At 42.4% G+C, this 21,861-nt stretch overlaps 1 protein-coding gene across 1 annotated transcript in view; it reads left to right on the top strand.

The window, feature by feature from the left end:
- glrbb (glycine receptor, beta b) overlaps positions 1-21,861 on the top strand; it is a 122,472-nt gene that overhangs the window by 54,344 nt on the left and 46,267 nt on the right. Inside the window, exons 3-7 of the mRNA XM_078406513.1 lie at positions 4,673-4,779; positions 7,261-7,328; positions 13,311-13,540; positions 13,657-13,739; positions 21,016-21,156. Coding sequence (XP_078262639.1) covers positions 4,673-4,779; positions 7,261-7,328; positions 13,311-13,540; positions 13,657-13,739; positions 21,016-21,156 — 629 coding nt within the window. The remainder of the gene's footprint in view (positions 1-4,672; positions 4,780-7,260; positions 7,329-13,310; positions 13,541-13,656; positions 13,740-21,015; positions 21,157-21,861) is intronic.

Below are 21,861 nucleotides of genomic sequence, written 5' to 3' on the forward strand. Positions count from 1 at the left end.
TCCGACGGCCCAACTCACTCTCCGATGGACCTCCTCTTTCTCCGACGACACTCCACACTCGCCGACAATCCCCCTCCCTCTCCAACAGCCCTCCTCACTCCCCGACGATCCTCCTCACAATCCCACGGCCCACCTCACTCTCCGACGGCCCACCTCACTCTTTGATGGCTCACCTCCGTCTCTGATGGTCCCTCCCTCTCTGACAGCCCTCCTCATTCTCCGACGAACCTCCTCAATCTCTGATGGCCCATCTCGCTCTCCGACAGCCCCTCACTCTCCGACGGACCTCACTCTCTGATGGTCCCTTCCTCTCCGACAATCCTCTCCCTCTCGAACAGCCCTACTCACTCTCCGACGTTCCCTCCATCTCCGACAGTCCCCTCACTCTCCAATGGTCTCTCACTCTCCGACGGCTCACATCATTCTCCAACGGCCCACCTCACTCGTTGATGGCCCATCTCCCTCTCCGATGGTACTCCTCACTCTCCGATGCCCCACCTCACTCCGACGTTCCCCCCACTCTCCGACAGCCCGCCTCACCCTCCGACGGTCTCTCATTCTTCGATGGCCCACCTCACTCTCCGATGGCACTCCTCAATCACCGATGGCCCATCTAAATCTCCGATGGCACTCCTCAATCACCGATGGCCCACCTCAATCTCCGATGGCACTCCTCAATCTCCGATGGCCCATCTCAATCTCCGATGGCCCATCTCAATCTCCGATGGCACTCCTCAATCTCCGATGGCACTCCTCAATCTCCGATGGCCCACCTCACTCTCCGACGAGCTCTCCCTCTCCGACAGTCTCACTCTCCGACGGCCCTTCTCTTTCTCCAACAGCTCACACTCTTTGATGGCCCATCTCCCTCTCCGACAGCCCTCTTCACTCTCCGATGGCCTCTTTACTCTCCGACGGCCCGGCTCATCTCACTCTCCAACGGCCTCTCCCTCTCCGACAGCCCGCACTATCTGACAGTCCCCTCGCTCTCCGACGACCCACCTCTGTTATCACGGGCGGGTGTGTTGTGTCCGCATCCGTGGTGGGCGAGCCCGGCCGCCAGTCCGCACCTCCTGGAGGGCTTGTCCCCCACTTGGCAGGAGCACTCCTGGCCGCACTGCTCGCACTTCACACAATTTAGTCATGCAGTCATGTGCCACTGAGGTAAACGTTCAAACAGCATCATATTGAATAATGCTAGGTGCTGCAAAAAGATTGAAAGACCCACTCCTTCTATTTCTCATGTTCCCATGATACCATGTGATATTTTGTCACTTGGTATTGTGTGCGCATTAATTGCCTGAGGCACAATATTGGGATGAATAAATTCATTGATACAGTCTCCATATTTCTCTTTAACTTGTCTGAACTTTTTGTCCCCAAAGTGAGACACGAAACAAAATCCTTTCTGTCACTGAGAATACTTTATTTCATCTTTTGTTGCCTAATACTATCCCTACCTCAGCTAATTCCATCATAAAGCACTCATTTTATACGATACTTATTTCTAAGAGCAGCCTTGGAAGCCTTGGCCTTCACCACCACTCTCAGAAGAATGCTCCAGGCACCCTCCATTCTTTGTGTAAAAACTTGTCCCGCACATCTCCTTTAACCTTTACCCCTCTCAACGTAAAGCTATGCCTTCCAGTCTTAGACATTTCCAAACTGGGAAAAAAGATTCTGACTGTCTATGCTGCCTATGCCTCTCATAATTTTATATACTTCTATCAGATATCCCCTCAGTCTCCGAAGCTCGATAGAATATAATTCAAGTTTATCCAAGTTCTCCTTGTAGCTAATACTTTCTAATCGAGGCAGGATTCCGGTGAACCTCTTCTACACTCTCTCCAAAGCCTCCACATTCTTTCTCAAATGAGGTGACCAGAACAGTTCTTTGCCTGTTACCATTTCCACAATGTTCCACACTACTGAACTTAAACTAATGGGGTTAACGTTAATGAGTTTCTCAATAATCTCATTTTTTTTGTACAATAGTGTAACATTTACAATTTTGTAGTCCTCGGCCACCACCCCTGAATGTGTTCATGTCAATAACTAACCACGCTCAGGCAAGTGAAATAGGAGATTGATAAAACACAGGAGCAAGTGAGATGGAAGGAATCTGTCTTGGAAAGGTAAAAAGAGGAAATAAGGCCATGGGCAGGAGCACGTGATTATATCAGCCACAGACCAGAGCAGACAAGTGCAGACGGGAAGAGTTACTTTCACAGAATAACCCTATATCCTTTGAATTGCTTAAAATCCAAACATTTGCAGTATCTGTCTCTGCCCTGAGTATACTCGGTGACTGAGCCTCTATCGCTGTCTTAGTGAGAGAGTTCCAAAGGTTCATTGCTCTTTTATTGAAGCAATTTCCCATATAATTTCCGAAAGGACAACCCTTACATTGAGACAGTGAACCCAGTTCAAGATACGACGGTGATGGAAACATTGACGGAGCGTCAAGCTCCTTGCCATAAATGTTAGTCACAATCTAACATAGATTACTCACATTGAAGGGACAGCTAAGAAAGTACACCAATGCCCCTGCTTTCTCAGAAAACGGAGGAAATTCAGTATGTCTCCAACAACCAAACTTCCACAAATGCATCATATAAAGCACACAGTAGACAAAACGAACCGTAGTAGTTGGTTTACAAAAAAAGACAAAATGCTGAAGCAACTCAGGGGGTCAAGCAGCATCTCTGGAGAACATGGATAGGCAATGTTTTCTGTTCGGTACCCTTCTTCAGACTGAAGAAACATTGCCTTTCCATATTCTCCGGAGATGTTGCCTGACCCACTGAGTTATCAGGCACTTTGTGTCAATGAAAGCATACATAACAGTTTCGTTTGGGAACAGCTCTGCCTAAGTCCGCAAGAAATTGTAAAGAGTTGTGAATGTAGCCCAGTTCAGCATACAAAATGAAATTCCCACCATTGACTCCATCTATACCAGTGCCTTGGGAATGCAGACAACAGAATCAAAGATCTTTCCCATCCTGGTCAATCCTCTTCTTCCCATTCCTGTTGTCCAAAAACACAGAAGCTCAAAAGTGTGAACCATGAAATACAAGAACAACTCCTTCCCTTCTGTTAACAGGCTTCTGAATGGTCCTTCCATAAATTGCAGTATAGTCCAATTCTCCTCTACCTTATTGCAGAATTTTGACTTTGTGTCCGGGTCAGAAAGCTAAATACAATGTTAGCATTCATTTAGAGAGGACTAGACTATAAAAGGATTTAATGCTGAGGCTTTATAAGGCACTGGTCAGGCCACATTTGCAATATCGTCAGCATTTTCGGGCCGCATATCTGAAGGATGTGCTGACATTGGAGAGAGTCCAAAGGTGGTTTATGAGAATAATCCCGGGGCTGATTGGGTTAATGTATAAGGAGCGCATGAAAGCTCTGGGCCTGTACTCTGGAGTTTGGAAGGATGAGGGGGCAGGGATCTCATTGAAAACTATCGAATAATGAAAGGCCTGGATAGAGTGAATGTTAAAAGGGTGTTTCCAGTAGTGGAAGGGTCTATGACCAGAGGACATGTCCTCAGAATAAGGACATTCCTTTAGAATGGAGATGAAGAGGAATTTATTTAGCCAGAGGGTGGTGAATCTATGGAATTCATTGCTGAGGAAAGCGGTGGAGGCCAAGTCATTGGGTATTTTTAAACCCGAGATTGATAGGTTCTTGATTAGTAAGGGTGTCAAAGATTATGGGGAGAAGGCAGGTGACTGTGGTTAAGAGGAAAAAATAGATCAGCCATGATCGAATGGTGGAGCAGACTCGATTGACCAAATGACTTAATTCTGCTCCTATGTCTTATGTTCTTATGGTCTAAACTGTTGGCCTATATTATGGAGATCTATATTCTGCACTGTATCTTTCCCTTCACTCTACCTATTATACTTGAGTTTGACGATTGTAATTATGTAAAGTATTATCTGATTTGATTGGATAGCATGCAAAATAAAAGCTTTTTACTGTACCGCAGTACACATGCCAATAATAAACTTAAACCTGAACAATCACACAGTCATCTTTTACAACACTTTGATTGCACGATCATATCCTCAGATGTTTGATGATCACCATCAATACGGTGGGCTGAAGGGCCTACTTCCAAGCTATAATAACTTTTTATATTAATCTTAATTACTTTCAGCTACTCATTCTCCCTAAATTGGTTGTCCATTGTTCCTGTGAGGTTTGCTAGTTTTTCTTCTGTGGCGTTAGGTGTCAAGCATTTGTTTTAACTTCCAAATGAAGCCCCTTCACTCCAGAGCCTTTATCCCATTCTTTATTACCACGATTATGTTTTTCTTTATGAAGTTATGAAGTTATAGATACAGCATGTAGAAAGGCCCTTTGGCCCACCAAGTCCATGCCAACCACCAGTCACCCATTTACAATCATCCTACATTCATCCCATTTTTATTCTCCTGATATCCTCATTGTTTTTCTCCCCCCCTCAGATTCTACCATTTGCCTATAAACTCAAAGTGGCCAGTCAGCATACAAAAGGAGTCTGAGATGAGCATTTATAAATGCTCATCAGTGAAATGTTGGAATGGATGTGATGGCACTGCCATATTTAAGACAAAACTAGTTGATGGTCAGGTGAGCCTCTGCAACGAAACATTCAACATATGTGTATTTTGTGTTTTAGAGAACTTTCCACTGAAGATCTTGCCAAGGTGCCTGGAAACTCCACCAGCAACATCCTCATCAGATTGCTTCGCACATATGACCCGAGAATACGGCCATATTTTAAAGGTTTGTGGGCTTGTAACTTGATCTGAAAGATTTTGTCAAATGTTTGGGTCTGAAGAAGGGTCTCGACCCGAAACGTCACCCAATCCTTCTCTCCAGAGATGCTGCTTGTCCCGCTGAGTTACTCCAGCTTTTTGTGTCTATTTTCGGTTTAAACCAATATCTGCAGTTCCTTCCTACACATATACAGATTTTGTAAAAGTGGGAAAATAACTGCAGATGCTGGTATAAATCGAAGGTATCACAAAATGCTGGAGTAACTCAGCGGGTCAGGCAGCATCTCAGGAGAGAAGGAATGGGTGACGTTTTGGGTCGAGACCCTACTTCAGTCTGAAGAAGGGTCTCCACCTGAAACGTCACCCATTCCTTCTCTCCTGAGATGCTGCCTGACCCGCTGAGTTACTCCAGCATTTTGTGATACCAGATTTAGTAAAAGATTCATTTACCGTTTTGATGGTAGTAAACCAGTTTTAACTGCAGTATATTTAATAACCATTCCACTGTGGCATGGCGCCTATGGAGTGCATTTTCAGAATGTTAATTTCTTTAATTTCATTCAATTAAATTAATGGACCAAAAAAATCATAGACTATCTGGAAATGATGCTCCATGCAGGAAACAATATATGGTGGGATTAAGTTCTATTATCTTGACTTTACAGCAAGGGAAATTATTGAATTGGAAACAATATATTGTTATCAAAAGGATCTTTATTACGAATTAAATGGACTGCAGAACTGTATTTTTATTCCATGTCTGATAATGAATAATTTGAGGTTGCTTTCTAAATAAACTTGGAGAATGTTGTAATTTTCAAATATATTACTTGTGGATATTCCAGTTGTTCTATTTGATTCCTGAATTGAAATTGATCAAGTAATCACAATCACAAAAGGACCCTGGTTAAGATCAACAAATATATACAGACACTCTGCCTAGGCAGTCCCTTGGGTTCTAGGGTGACTTGCTTCCAATGCAGTTCTGTGGGTTCTGAGATGACATTTATCCCATGTCCCTTGATTCACATATAATGTATACAAACCTGTTGATCTCTATCTCGAATATACACATCAGCTGGGTCTCTTGGATGGAATAGGTCTGCTATTGCTCCCCCCCCATCCCCCCCCACCCCCCCCCCCCCAATCCCCCCCCCCCCCCCCCCACCCACCCCCACCCCCCCATTAAACAATAAACCTATTTCCTCTAGTTCTTAATTCCATTACTCTGGGCATAAGACTCTTTACCCTATCTATTCCTCTCATGATATAGTACACCTCTATAAGATCACCCCTCTTCCTCTTGTGCTCCAAGAAATAAAGTCCTAACTTTATTTCCTCAATGATAGATTTTAATAAATGATGATTGATAATTTTGAGAGATTATAAATTTTCCTTCCTACTAATTTCAGGCTAACTGGATATATCCATGTTTTCTCTCCCATTTATTTCTTAAAATGTAAGATTACATTTGCTACCTTTAACCTGTGGCATTCATCCTAGAATGTATGCAATTTTATGTGTTTTTAACAAATCAGGTAGACAGTGGTTGAGAGAGAACAAATTATACCGTATAATGTATTGTTATCGGCTTGTACTCACTGGAATTTAGAAGATTGAGGGGGGATCTTATAGAAACGTACAAAATTCTTAAGGGGTTGGACAGGCTGGATGCGGGAAGATTGTTCCCGATGTTGGGGAAGTCCAGAACAAGGGGTCACAGTTTCAGGATAAGGGGGAAGTCTTTTAGGACCGAGATAGACAATAGACAATAGACAATAGGTGCAGGAGGAGGCCATTCGGCCCTTCGAGCCAGCACCGCCATTCAATGTGATTATGGCTGATCATTCTCAATCAGTACCCCGTTCCTGCCTTCTCCCCATACCCCCTGACTCCGCTATCCTTAAGAGCTCTATCTAGCTCTCTCTTGAATGCATTTAGAGATGAGAACGTTTTTTTTCACACAGAGAGTGGTGAATCTGTGGAATTCTCTGCCACAGAAGGTAGTTGAGGCCAGTTCATTGGCTATATTTAAGAGGGAGTTAGATGTGGCCCTTGTGGCTAAAGGGATCAGGGGGTATGGAGAGAAGGCAGGAACGGGATACTGAGTTGGATGATCAGCCATGATCATATTGAATGGCGGTGCAGGCTCGAAGGGCCGAATGGCCTACTCCTGCACCTATTTTCTATGTTTCTATGTTTCTACCTCAATTTGTTCAAGCTGAGACATGAAATGGGGATCAAAGAATGGAAGTGGAAATTAGCAAAAATATGTATTTTAACATTATCAGGAATAGATCTTTTACTCAAACCATGATTTCTTTTTGGTGCAATCAACCACATTAGGGTTGTTCCCCGTTAATGTTTTGACAGGAAAGCTAGTGTGTCAGCACAATTTATTTGTTGTGCTGGAACACCTTTATTTTATGTTCTTGAAAAAAATATTATTTCTCCTGTTAGATTAACAGTTCTTCTCTTTTTCTTCCAGACATTCCAGTTGAAGTACAAGTAAATATTTTCATTAACAGTTTTGGCGCAATCCACGAAACAACTATGGTAAGCTCACGTTACCACCTCAAGGAAAAGGCATCTTCTTGATGAGGGCTGAACATCTTAATTAAGCACTGTGTAAACAATGTGCACAAGAATCTCTTTACATTTTTGAAAATGTATGTGATCAGCAAAGAAGTAAAAGGAAGAAAGATGAAAATGCTATGGATGATTGTATTGGTATTGCAGTTATTGAGGTGGTTGGGGGGTGGAAATTAGTTGATAGATTCAGATGCCTTATCCATGAAATTTGTGGAAAATGTAATATGCCAATTTTAATCTGACATTGGAAGAAATCTTTCATTGCATGTGCACTGGATCCTTAGGGAATGTTTTTGTTTGAGGTTACTCCAGTTATAAATGTAATTTCTACTTCTTTAAAACTTTGATCAATTGCAATGAAGGACCTCCCAAGAAAATGCTGGCTCTCCGGACAGATACTGTAGTATGAGTTCCCTCTGGTAATTAATTAGTGAAAATAAAGGAGGAATAGGGAAACTGAGCGGATGCATAATGATGTGAAAGCACAGTGCTGGGAGTGCTCAGTGGATCAGGCAGCGTTCGTGGGAAGGGAGACATTTATCATTTCATGCTGGAGACCCTTTGTCAGCACTGTATTGTTTTAGGTTAGAGATTTTTCACAGGGCTTGACTTGCAAATTTTTTCAAGCATTTCCCTTTTTTTTTCAGAATTCCAGTATAAAGCATCTTTTTTTTAACTTTCAGCATATTATTGCAGTATTTGATAAAGAAAATATTAAAGTTAAGCATTGAAAAGAAAAGCATTTACTGCAGCACCCATCACTTCACAGGCAACTTGGCAGGAGCCACCAAAATCAATCCACACTCATTTTACTTTCCCAGTGGTTTCCTTTCTAACTGCAGTGGGATAATCTGCAGCATCGTTCAGGATCTGTCACCAGTTAAAAAGTTCAATCTCAAGAATAGTTGGTTCACTTCTCCAAGGCAGCAATCGTAGAAACTTAGAATGGTCTTGCACAGAAGGTAGTCATTTGTTATTTTGTACTTGTTATAGAGTTTTGATGGAATAATCCAATTAATCCCAGTACTAATAGTATCTGCAATGTTTTAGCTTTAGCTCAGCATTGATTCCTTGTTTTTTTATGCCCCCGTAGCAGGTATGTAACTTCAAGATCTCTTAAGAACAAGCAACTCAGTTGGTGGGAGACAGAGTAGAAAGTTGTCCTTTGAATATGTTTTATAAGCTTATATCTGCTTTGCTCCACTTCTAAAATGTATTACTAATTTAAAGAAAGTAATTACCTTCAGCGAAGGATGGGTAGTGCAGATGAGTCAAAGGTTCACTGAGGCCTAGGTTCACTGAGGCCTCTCTGGATGGCATGCTGAGTTTGAAGGAGATGTATGTATCTTACTGACCAAAGGAAGAAATTCATGTCTGACACCAAGAGGAAAACATTGAAGATGGATAAAGGAGTCAGTCAAACATAAATGGTTTGCTGTACCTGGATTCAACATTACGATACGATACGATACGATACGATACGATACGATACGATAGAACTTTATTTATCCCTGGAGGGAAATTGATCTGCCAACATTCATAAAACACAAAATACATGAAACATGAAATTAAAGTGACGCGTGGAAAGGTGCAAAGATTGGGGAGGGGCTGGGGGGGGGGGGGGGAGGGGGAGGGGAGTCAGTCCACCCCACCACAGAAGGAGAGGAGTGGTACAGTTTGATAGCCACAAGGATAAAAGACCTCCTGTGGCATACTGTACTGCATTAAGATTAACAAATGTTATCCATTCAGTACCTTCCATTAATCTCATGGAGAAATCCTATATTCCCTCCATTCAGAAATGAGAGTAACAAAGAGGAAGGAGAGTGAAGGATGTAGGGAGACAACCCTGGACATAACTTGATAACGAAATGCATGGGCATTGGAAATGGAAAGATGGGGTCTCACAGCTACCACATTCTGTCTCTTCTGGACATCTTGCTTCGTATACTCATTTGTCTAAAGATTTGCCTCCCAAGATTTGCTGCAGAAGGACTGTGATAGTGAATCCTCAGAGGTGTTATTCTCTCTCACTGTAACCAAATTCATGACTTTGATCCATTTGCACAGATGCTCAAACCTCATTGGGTCTAGTTGACTGGGTCTAATGCCTAGTTTTTCATTTATCTTACACATTACAAGGTGAGCAAAACAAGAATGTGAAATAGGGAACCACAGAGGTCATTTCACATCAGATGGTATAGGACCCTCCGAGCACTGCTCATTTGGGTGCAACTGATGAATCTAGGGTAGAATAGCGTTGGGAGGATGCAAGGGAATGGAGTTTAGTTTAGTTTAGTTTAGTATAGTTTAGTTTCGTTTAGAGATACAGTGCAGAAACAGGCCCTTCGGTCCACCGAGTCTGCACCGACCAGCGATCGCCACACATTAACACTATCCCAAACACACTCTCGACAATTTGCACTTTAACCAAGCCAATTAACCTACAGCGAAGTCAGGGGGTATAGGGAGAAGGCAGGAACGGGGTACTGATTGAGAATGATCAGCCATGATCACATTGAATGGCGTAGGGCCGAATGGTCTCCTCCTGCACCTATTGTCTATTGACTATTGTCTGTTGTCTACAAACCTCTACATCTTTGAAGATCTTGGGGAAAACTCACGCGGTCAAGGGGAGAAGCTATAAACTCTGTACAGATAGCACCCGTAGTCGGGATCTAATCCGCATCTCTGGCACTGTAAGCGCTGTAAGGCAGCAACTCTACCACCGTGCCGCCCCAGAGTTGTTGGAGGGCTAGCAGATATGAGGACTGCCATAGCATGAGGGATATAATGTCTTAGATCTTTGCATCAATGTCTATACGCATGGAGCGAGTCACATTAAAAACAGAGCTGCATTAAGCACATGACTCTCCAAGTGTGCTTGGTTTGATGATCATCTTTAATGATAGTTATCCTGGCGTTGGTTCAGGCCCTGGTAACAAGCAACATGATGCTCAATAGCTGTTTGTGAGGAGGAAATATGAGGGTTTGCATTGCAAAGTATGATGTTGACATTAAGCTGGATATAGAGGTTCTGATCAAATGTCTTCCCTTTCTTATCCATTGACTGATGCGTATTGAGATATTCTTATGATTAAAGTTCCGTAATTGGATTTTCAACCTCATGAGGGCTTATCCCGTAACATTTTTGGTGGACAAACGAATTTGGTTGGAGAGTTCATGTATTTCCTCGCTGGGGATATTAAGAGTCACGGGCCAGAGCTATGTTTTGGGCTGTTGTCCTTCACCCCAAAATGCCACCATCTCAGTCTAGTTGGAGTATGGAATAAAACACAGAGGGTCAGGTGCTGCTTGTTGAAGGAATGATGGAAGCTTCCCCAATAGCTTGCACACATCTGGAATTACAACTCACTACAGTTATACATTCACTGCGCATTAATAGAGTGGAACATATGGGTGCAGTTTATCACGTCCTTTGTACCTGCAGGAATCTACACACTCTTTAAGATAATTTGAAAGATTCACTATCCCCTGAGTGAAGAAGAATTTTCTTATATCGATCATGTGCAGACAGATGAGATTTGTTTTTGTGGCGTCATTTTCGGCATGGATTTTTTGGGCCATCCCAGGAATTAACCTGGTGAATGTACGCTGCACTCCCTCAATAGCAAGAATATCCTTCCTCAAATTAGAAGACCAAAACTGCACACAATACTCCAGGTGTGGTCTAACTAGGGCCTTGTACAACTGCATGGACTTTGTGGGCTGATGAGCCATTTTCGGTACTGTACTCTTCTATGTTTTTTGAGACCTTTTAATGCTGACCCTTTATGTTGAAACTGTGGTCCAGCTAACACAAGCCAAGGAAAATATCATGGACTTGACAGATTTTGCCCTGTCGAAACCCTCAAGAAATTCATATGTTTCTGTCGGATTAGCTCTCTTTCTAGAATGTGTACGCATAATTTACTTCAACTCACCATTACAGAATGTCATCCATCCATCCCCATCGCCCCTCCACCCAGCCCAACATGACGGATCATTCTGATGAACCTTCGTTGGACATCTGTTCCTCCTCTACTGCAGCCATATCCTTGCTTAGGTTTAGGAGACCACACTTGTTCAGAATGTTCCAGTTGCAGGTCCACCAGGATTTCATTTAATTTTATTTGCACAAGATGCCTTTATTCAAATCCTCTTATAGTAATGGCCAAAGGACTTTTCGCTGGGAACAGACCACAATTCCTTTAACTATGAGGCAAAAATACTTCCACCAAGTAATATGGAGATGAAGAACAGGGCAGTACCATGTATCATGGTGCATGTTATCCACTTAGGTGGCAAAAACAACCTAAGATTATTATCTGAATGGTGTCAGATTAGGAAAAGGGGAGGTGCAACAGGAACTGGGTGTCCTTGTACATCAGTCACTGAAAGTAAGCGTGCAAGTACAGCAGGCAGTGAAGAAAGCTAATGGCATGTTGGCCTTCATAGCGAGAGGATTTAAGTAGAGGAGCAAGGAGGTCCTACTGCCGTTGTACAGGGCCCTGGTTAGACCACGCCTGGAATATTGTGTGCAATTCTGGTCTTCTAATTTGAGGAAGGGCATTCTTGCTATTGAGGGAGTGCAGCATAGGTTTACCAGGTTAATTCCTGGGATGGCCGGACTGACATATGATGAAAGAATGGATCGACTAGGCTTATATTCACTGGAATTTAGAAGGATGAGAGGGGATCTTATAGAAACATATAAAATTCTTAAGGGTTTGGACAGTCTAGATGGAGGAAAAATGTTCCCAATGTTGGGGGAGTCCAGAACCAGGGGTCACAGTTTAAGAATAAGGGGTAAACCATTTAGGACTGAGATGAGGGAAATCTTTTTCACCTGCCACAGAAGGCAATGGAGGCTAATTCACTGGATATATTAAAGAGGGAGTTAGAGATTGCTCTTAGGGCTAACGGAATCAAGGGATATGGGGAGAAAGTAGAAACGAGGTATTGATTTTGGATGATCAGCCATGATCATATTGAATGACAGTGTTGGCTCGAAGGACCGAATGGCCTACTCCTGCACCTATTTTCTATGTTTCTATGTGTCTATGTTTACCCCAGTAAGATATTAAGACAGTCTGTTAACACGCTCTGTGGTACTAGTTCGTTTTGAAGACAGGCTCAAAGCGAATACACTGAAAATGAGCTAACCTAGGGCAATATTAATCTAGACTTTTGCAAAATGGGTTCTTCTGGCTGTATTCCATCATGCAATGGAGGCGTCAGCCTCTCAGAAAGAGATCCAGAATGACAAGTGTGAGACATAGTTTGGGGGATAGGAGGATAACTTCTCGAAAAGAATTAAAAGGATTATATTCTTTGATCCTTTTTAGCCACAATGTCACGTTGACAATTAGAGCTTGCACAGACCACAGCTGATTGTGGACCACTTGAAGCAGGCACCGCTGACCGATGCCAATTAACTCCCCATTATTTCCTAACCTCCAAAGAACAGAAGGACAAAAGTTCAACCGCATATTCTGGTTGACATCACCAAGTTGTCTGGAGCACGCCTTAAACCTTCCCTGTCAAAGACAGGAATGCTAACTGTAGGTCAAAAGTTCTCTTCCTCCTGTAATAATTGAAGAGTGCTCTTCAAGTAAGAGCATTCAGTTACCAATTTAAATGACAATTGGATGCAATGGTAGAGATTTGTAATTCTGATTACACCCAATATATTCAATTAATTTATAAAATTATATTGAAATGGATGCCAGTATAATTCTCGATGAATAAATTTATTGATATTTCTTCTAAATTGAATGCACAGTTCCACCATTTATCCTTTTTCAGCTTCTGATTAATTTACGGTACATTTCCAGCATTTTGATTTTATTTTTGGTTTTGTGCTCTATAGCTTTTACTTCTTGATATCCTTTAATTGTGTCTGTCATGTGCACCAATCCTGACTGATAGATTCTGTTTTGATAGGACTATCGAGTGAATATATTCCTCAGACAGACATGGAATGATCCAAGACTTAAACTGCCAAATGAGTTTAAAGGTTCGGAAACACTAACTGTGGATCCAACTATGTTCAAATGCTTATGGAAGCCAGATTTATTTTTTTCAAATGAAAAGAGTGCAAATTTTCACGATGTGACACAGGACAACATCCTGCTCTTCATATTCCGGAATGGCGATGTGCTGCTCAGCATGAGGTAAGATGAAATCTCTTTGACATCTGAGGATGTCACTGACTACATTTGCATAAAGTGTTCTGTTCTTATAACTTTCAAAAAGTGGGTAATGTTTTCTGTTCTCTTTCATATTTCAGGTTGTCAATAACACTTTCGTGCCTCCTTGATTTGACTCTGTTTCCCATGGATACGCAGCATTGCAAGATTCAGCTGGAGAGCTGTAGGTTTTTTTAAACTATTTACTTCAGTGCAGATGTTTTGACTGATAGTTCAGACTGCAGATATGCAGAGGGGTGTCGTTGGCTCTAAGTCAGCTTTTGTTTTAAGGTCTCATGTTTCAAAAGCATTGCTTTCTGTGGTTAAGGGGAAAGGAAATTTTCAGCCAGAAGCGATGATTTCTACTAAGAACGAGAGTGGTGAACTGCCAACTGTTGATTGATCACGTTCCCTGGAAGGAAAGTGCGGTCAGCATGTATAATTAGCTGCTGATCTACAACGCCATGTGAGCATCCATGCCAGAATATGAAAATTACCACCCAGTATCCTTGACATTAGTCACAGTTTAATGATATCTCTTAGAACGATGCAGGTAAGCTCTGAAGTGGACTTTGGTTCCAATAATCCTGAGATATCACTACCGTTATTCCCATGGCAACTTGGAGAAGTCTCCAGAGAACTGCAGCTATTCTTGGAACTGAAAACTAATAAACTTTGCCTTCTTTGACAAGTTGGGAAACCTGGGAGATTTTTTTCTAAAATCTGAATTTACAATTCATTTATTTTATAAACCTGACGATGAAATAAATTATTGATTATGCGCTAAAATAATACCTGAATGCAGTGTGCGCTCAGGACATTTATGTAATATTCTTATAGATGCACAGACCTATTTCAGATAAATTAATTGGAATTATAATGGGAAAATAATTTTTATGAGTACCCATTGAGGTTTTTTTTCTGCTGATAGAATGAAATTATTTTCTTATCCTTACCCTGTAAACTAGCAATGGAATTAGATGTAGAAATGGTGGAAATATGTTACAGGCCATACAACATCATGAAGAGAGAACAGAGTTGAAGGTTGATAACTTTCAAATTTCCAGCATCTGCAGGGCTTTCAATCTGCATTTAAGTTTCTGGTCATTCATCTTTCCATGTTTAATTTTTAGTTATTGGTATGCAAAGTAACATGACGCTAAATACCTACCAAACAGATGCTGCATTTGGGCAAATGGTGTGCCATTATTACAACTATTTCACAATTTTCAATTTGCATTAGTTCAATGTAAAAAAAAGAGGGAAAATTTAGGTCAGTGGGTACTGTAAGAAGATAAGAAAATAAACCAGGAACAGTCTGCTCACCCCTTGGCACCTGCTCTTCGTTCAATGAGATCACGTCAATAATTTACCTTTGTGCGACTTTCTTGCACTAACCTTGAATCCTTTGATTCCCCGAACATGTAAAAACCTGTTAATTTCTTTCCTGAATATATTCAGCAACTGAGCCTCCAGAGACGTTTTGGGTAAAGAATTATAAAAGTCACTAGGTGAAGAAATTTCCCTTTGTTTGTATCCTAAATGATACATAGATTCATAGAGTGATACAGTGTGGAAACAGGCCCTTCAGCTCAACTTCCCCGCACCGGCCAACATGTCCGAGTTACACTAGTCGCACCTGCCTGCGTTTAGTCCATATTCCTCCAAACCTGTCCTATCCATGTACCTATCTAACTGTTTCTTAAATGATGGGATAGTCCACCCACCACCCTTTGTGTGAAAAAGTTAACTCAGATTCCTATTTCAATCGTTTCCCCTTCACTTTTTATTTTGAGACCATGGTCTCAAGTTCTAAATGACCGAACCAGAACAAAAAAACCCAGAACAAAAAAACATTCTCCCAACTTTTCCCCTGTCATAACCCATAACCACTTTGTGCATTTCAATAAGAGAATCTGTCAGTGGAATAAATTGGATTGAATACTTGGAAAAAAAAAAGTATTTTGTTAGGTTTTGTAGGCTCCTTTCTGGTTACACAGTCTTTCTTGCTTCTTATTTTAAAACCACACATATTGTAGGGCAAGAAAAATGTCTCCAGCAACATTTTGGATATAGAAAACGATAAATACTTGGAAGAATTGCAGAAAAACTAAAATCATTTGCTGTGCAACCATCCATCCATCCAGAATTCCCCATGCTTCAGCGTTGTGCTCATCAGATCATGAGATTCCAGCCTCTGCAGTCTCTTGTTGATACCAAGTAATGTTAACGATGGTCCCTTGACACACAATCGCCTGCACTCCCGAGACTCACTCAGTCTCCAATTCCCAAACCCTCCCCTTGGCTGTCCAGATCCCTGGTTTCCATGCACCTTCCAGACATACCAGGGCCTCAGTTCCCGCACTGCCCCAAGAATCAAGGGAGCAACAGATCTCAAACTGCACCAAGACCTGAGGTCCCTTGTTCCCAGTCTTGCTAGAGACTCACCACTCCCTGCACTCCCCCAAGATTCACCGGTCCATGTGCTCTCCTTAGACCCAATGATCCTTCAAAACTCTCTGGGGTCCCGTTTCCGTATTACCTGAAAATTCATAGGTTGACATTTAAATTTGTCATTGTCACATGTATCGGGGTATCGTGAAAATTGTGCTAATAAATCAGATCAGATGTACAATCGTCAAATTCAAGTACAATAGGTAGATACTGAGTGCAGAATATAGTTCTCAGCATTATAGTGCACCTGTTCCATAGACAGTTCAATGTCCCCAGTGGGGGAGAGTTGAATCAGACAGTACCTTAGCTAATGGAAGGACTGTTCAGAACCTTATTACAGAGGGGACAAAACTCTTCCTGAGCCTGGTGGTGCACGCATTCAAGCTTCTGTATCCTCTGCCCGAAGGGAGTGGCAGAAAAAGGAATAACTGGGATGGGACAAGTCTTTGATTATGTTTGCTGCTTTTTTGAGGCTGTGTGAAGTGTAGATGGAATCAGTGGTGGGGAGTTTGGTCTCCCCATGTGATGGACAGGGCCACATCTCTCTGCAGTTCCTTGCAGTCTTGGGCAGGCCTCAAGTGGTACAGTTGCTGCCTTACAGCGAATGCAGCGCCAGAGACCCAGGTTCGATCCTGACTACGGGTGCTGTCTGTACGGAGTTTGTACGTTCTCCCCGCGACCTGCGTGGGTTTTCTCCGAGATCTTCGGTTTCCTCCCACACTCCAAAGACATACAGGTTTGTAGGTTAATTGGCTTGTTACATGTAAAAATTGTCCCTAGTGGGTGTAGGATGGTGTTAATGTGCGGGGATCGCTGGTCGGCGCGGACCCGGTGAGCCGAAGGTTTCCGCGCTGTATCTCTAAACTAAACTAAACTAAACTAAAGCTGTTCCCAAACCAAGCTGTGCATTGCTGATTTCATCATAATCCTGTGTGACATTATAAAAAAATAATTAAAATGTATTGTGAAATTAATGAATAACATCAAATAGTCTGGAAAATATTACACTCCAGCACCACCAACGTCCCAAATATGCCAATTTATTGGAATTTTACTATATTTTCAGACAAATTGCCAGTAACCAGAAAGTTGAAGAGGTTACAAAAGATGTGGTGGCTTATAAATTAATAATAATTTGATATAAAAACAAAAAATGCAAAAATAACGTGAAGTATAAATGGCAGAATTTAAAATAAAGCACACTTTGCTTCACTCTCTATTTCCACTGAAACACACTCCCACCTCCCCTCAAAGAAAATAAACATTTTGATAAGCCCTCCTGTTGGCTCCACCACCACCTCATTAAAACAAAAAGTGATGTAAGGCATATAATATGTCCAATCATTTGTCCTCTGGTATGCTGGGTGTCTGCAACAACAATGTGTTCGAGGTGTGTGGAGCTTCTACGCTGCCAATGTTGTGAATCTGAAATAAAAGAGAAAATGCTGAAAGTACCCAACAGACCAGGCTCAATGAAGTGAGAAATCGAGTTAACATTTTTACTGCCAGAGACCTTTTTATCATAACTGGGAAACGTTAGGGATAAAGAGTTTAAAGAAAACTGGGGCGGCACGGTGGCGCAGTGGTAGAGTTGCTGCCTCACAGCACCAGAGACTACGGATGCTGTCTGTAAGGAGTTTGTACGTTCTCCCCGTGACCGTGTGGGTTTTCCCCAGGTGCTCCAGTTTCCTCCCGCACTCCAAAGACGTACAGGTTTGCAGGTTAGTTGGCTTCAGTAAAGATTGTAAATTGTCCCTAGTGTGCAGGATATCGCCAGTGTACTGGATGATCACTGGTTGGTGCAGACTCAGTGGGTCGCAAAGCCTGTTTCTGCGCTGTATCTCGAAACTAAACTACATTTTTTTTAAATAAAGGGGAGAGGGAAAGCGAGACGGAAAGTCAATGGTCAGTGATAAGATGGAAGGCAGGAAGTTAGAAAAACAAAAGAATAGAGGTGAACGGGTAACTTTCTAAGCAAAGAAACCAAAGAAAATCAATCCAGAGGATATGTATATGGTAGATACAAAATCATTAACTGATTTAAAAAAAGAATTGTAACAATGCTGAAAATATTCAGTTTCTGACACGATTGAATTCACTGTTGAATTTAGACAGTTGAAATATGCATCCTCCGTAACTCCATGGTCCACTCGTCCCTTCCCACCCAAACCACCCAGATACTTTCCCCTGTTACTGCAAGAGATGCAACACCTGTACCTTTACCTCCCCCCTTGACTCCATCCAAGGACCCAAACAGTCTTTCCAGGTGAGGCAGAGGTTCACCTGCACCTCCTCCAACCTCATCCATTGTATCTGCTGTTCGAGATGTGAACTTCTCTACACCGGCGAGACCAGGCGTAGGCTCGGCTATCGTTTCGCTCATCACCTCCGCTTGGTCTGCCTTAACCAACCTGATCTCCCAGTGGCTCAGCACTTCAACTCCCCCTCCCATTCCCAATCTGACCTTTCTGTCCTGGGCCTCCTCCATTGTCAGAGTGAGGCACAATGCAAATTAGAGGAACAGCATCTCATATTTCGCTTGGGCAGTTTACACCCCAGCGGTATGAACATTGACCACTAACTTCAGATAGTTCCACTTTCCCTATCTATCCTCCCCCTTTCCCAGTTCTCCCACTAGTCTTCCTGTCTCCTACTACATCCTATCTTTGTCCCGCCCCCTCCCCTGGCATCAGTCTGAAGAAGGGTCTCGACCCGAAACGTCACCCATTCCTTCTCTCCAGAGATGTTGCCTGACCCGCTAAGTTACTCACATTTTGTGTCTACCCCTATTCAGAAGATGTTCTTTAAGCTTATATTGAACTTCATTGTAGCATTTTCTGCAGTAAAGGATGGAGAGCGTACATAGATCTTTATAAAATCATGAGAGGAATAGATCAGGTTTTAGTTTAGTTTAGTTCAGTTTAGAGATACAGCGGCGAAACAGGCCCTTTGGCCCACCGTCCACACCGACCAGCGATCCCCACACATTAACACTAACACGCACACAGTAGGAACAATTTTACACATACACCAAGTCAATTAACCTACAAACCTGGACGTCTTTGGAGTGTGGGAGGAAACTGAAGATCTCCAGAGAAAACCCACGCAAACTCCGTGCAGACAGCACCCGTAGTCGGGATCGAACCCGGGTCTCCGGCACGGCAAGGGCTGTAAGGCAGCAACTCTACCGCTGCGCCACCGTGGTCGCCTGATAGATGCACAGGTAGATGCACAAAGTCTCTTGCCCAGAGTAGGTGGATTGAAGGCCAGAAGACAAAGGTTTAAGGTGAAGGGAGAAATATTTTGTAGGAATCTGAGGGGTAACATTTCCACACAAAGGGTGATGGGTGTATGGAACAAGTTGTCAGAGGAGGCAGTTGAGGCAGGGACTATCCGTACATTTAAGTAACAGACAGGTACATGGATAGGACAGGTTTCGAGGGATATGTACCAAATGTGAGCAGGTGGGTCTGGTGTAACTGGGACATGTTGGCTGGTGTGGGCAAGTTGGACCAAAGGTCCGGTTTCCACTCTGTATGAATCTATGAATGGAATGGAAGTTTGAAGTGCCACATGTGAGCTGATTGAAGGTACTTTGCAATGTGGTCACCTTTACAATATTCCATGTCTTCAGTGAAATGAAACCAATATCATGAGAAAACAGGGGATCAACCTGAAAGATGTACAACTAAGCCAGTGCAGCACACCATCTGAACAGTGCTCAAACATAGAAACATAGAAAATAGGTGCAGGAGCAGACCATTCGGCCCTTCGAGCCTGCACCGCCATTCAATATGATCATGGCTGATCATCCAGCTCAGTAACCTGTACCTGCCTTCTCTCCATACCCCCTGATCCCTTTAGCCACAAGGGCCACTTCTAACTCCCTCTTAAATATAGCCAATGAACTGGCCTCAACTACCTTCTGTGGCAGAGAATTCCACAGACTCACCACTCTCTGTGTGAAGAAATGTTTTCTCATCTCGGTCCTAAAAGACTTCCCCCTTATCCTTAAGCTGTGACCCCTGGTTCTGGACTTCCCCAACATCGGGAACAATCTTTCCGCATCTAGCCTCTCCAACCCCTTAAGAATTTTATATGTTTCAATAAGATCCCCCCTCAGTCTTCTAAATTCCAGCGAGTATAAGCCTAGTCTATCCAGTCTTTCTTCATATGAAAGTCCTGCCATCCCAGGGATCAATCTGGTGAACCTTCTCTGTACTCCCTCTAAGGCTAGAATGTCTTTCCTCAGATTAGGAGACCAAAACTCAAGGCCCTGTACAGTGGGGGAGAGGAGGTGAAAAGGGAGGTGACAAGATGATGTGAAAGGGAGAGTGGAAATAGAGTGAACCAGATCATGCCACAGGTTTAAGGTTCTATAGAATATTGGAAGGGGAGGAGAGGAGTAGGTGTTTTGTATTCATGTCATAAGGGAAGTTTTGGAAATGCATGTATGTAAAGTCTAAGAAGGCGAGGGAGGGAAGGGGAGGGGGAAGGGTAAATGCAAAAAAGGAAATGTGTTTCGGAATAGTTTCTGCACTGTGCTCTGTGCAACGAATTAGAAAGACTCATTTCAGAGTAATCTATTAGCAATCGTCAAGTCAAGAAGACTCTAAGACTATACGATATCGGAACAGAATTAGGCCATTCCACCCATCGAGTGAACTACACCATTCAATCGTGGCTGATCTATTTTTCCCTATCAAGCCCATTCTCCCCGAAACCGTTGACACCTTTACTAATCAAGAACCAATCAATCTCCACTTTAAGAATACCCAATATCGTGCCTAGACCTACAGTGCAAGGCTATGGTTGGTGCCCACCAAAACCAGGTAAAACTATTTGACTTGAGCAAATAGACTAGACTGACAAATGCATGGAAAGGAGAAACAGGAGGTGCAGCTGACCAAAGGTCTGCCACTATTGCAAAAATCACAGTTTTGTTTTAATCACATTTCCTGCCACCTGCATCTATTTTTGTTGATTGTGTGCACCTTCCTTCCCAGTTGGCTACACCACAGATGATCTCAAGTTCAATTGGCAAGCTAAGGACCCTGTACAGATGGAGAAAATTGAATTACCGCAATTTGAAATGAAAGAGGAAGACATTGTGTATGGAAACTGCACTAAGTATTATGACGGCACCGGTGAGCAATTTCACATCAATATTTAACGTTGTTCTGATGCATTATTTTGAAGGCATAAAACTTTTGGAGAAAGACTATGCAGAAGTTCAAGAGTGGGTGCCTTGTTTTGTTTCAATGCGTGACATGTGTGAATTGCTCCAAGATCAAATCAGTTGGAGTTAAAATCCATTTTCCCTCAGTGACACTTTCTAAATTTGGCTGAATGAAATTTGTTTATTGATTGAATTACAGGATGTCTTGCTCAAAGGTTACTAAACTACATTTAGAAATCATTTCACACATACACAAATCCATTAACCCCTTTGCATCCAACTACATTAACCAAACATTCATTTCAGGCGTTAAAGTAAATACGTTGAAATTTCCAGCAAATAATATCAAGAGAATTAAATATAAACATTAAGCATTTAGTCAGTATCATTTGAACAATTTTCACAATGGAATACTGAGTGCATTTCTGATTACCATACAAAGGAAGGACATGGTTATGTTGAATAGTGTACAGAGGAAATTCACCAGAATGATGGCTGGATTGGAGGACTTTAGTTTTGGGGGTAAGATTGGATGGGCTGGGCTTATTTTCTCTGGAACAAACAAGGCTGAAGGATAATGCAATAGAAATGTATGAGATTATGAGAGATAAGGTAGAGTCATAGAGTGATACAGTGTGGAAACAGGCCCTTCGGTCCAACTTGCCCACACCAG

Source organism: Rhinoraja longicauda, chromosome 1, assembly GCF_053455715.1.
Source record: "Rhinoraja longicauda isolate Sanriku21f chromosome 1, sRhiLon1.1, whole genome shotgun sequence".
In the NCBI taxonomy this organism is placed as follows: Eukaryota; Metazoa; Chordata; class Chondrichthyes; order Rajiformes; family Arhynchobatidae; genus Rhinoraja; species Rhinoraja longicauda.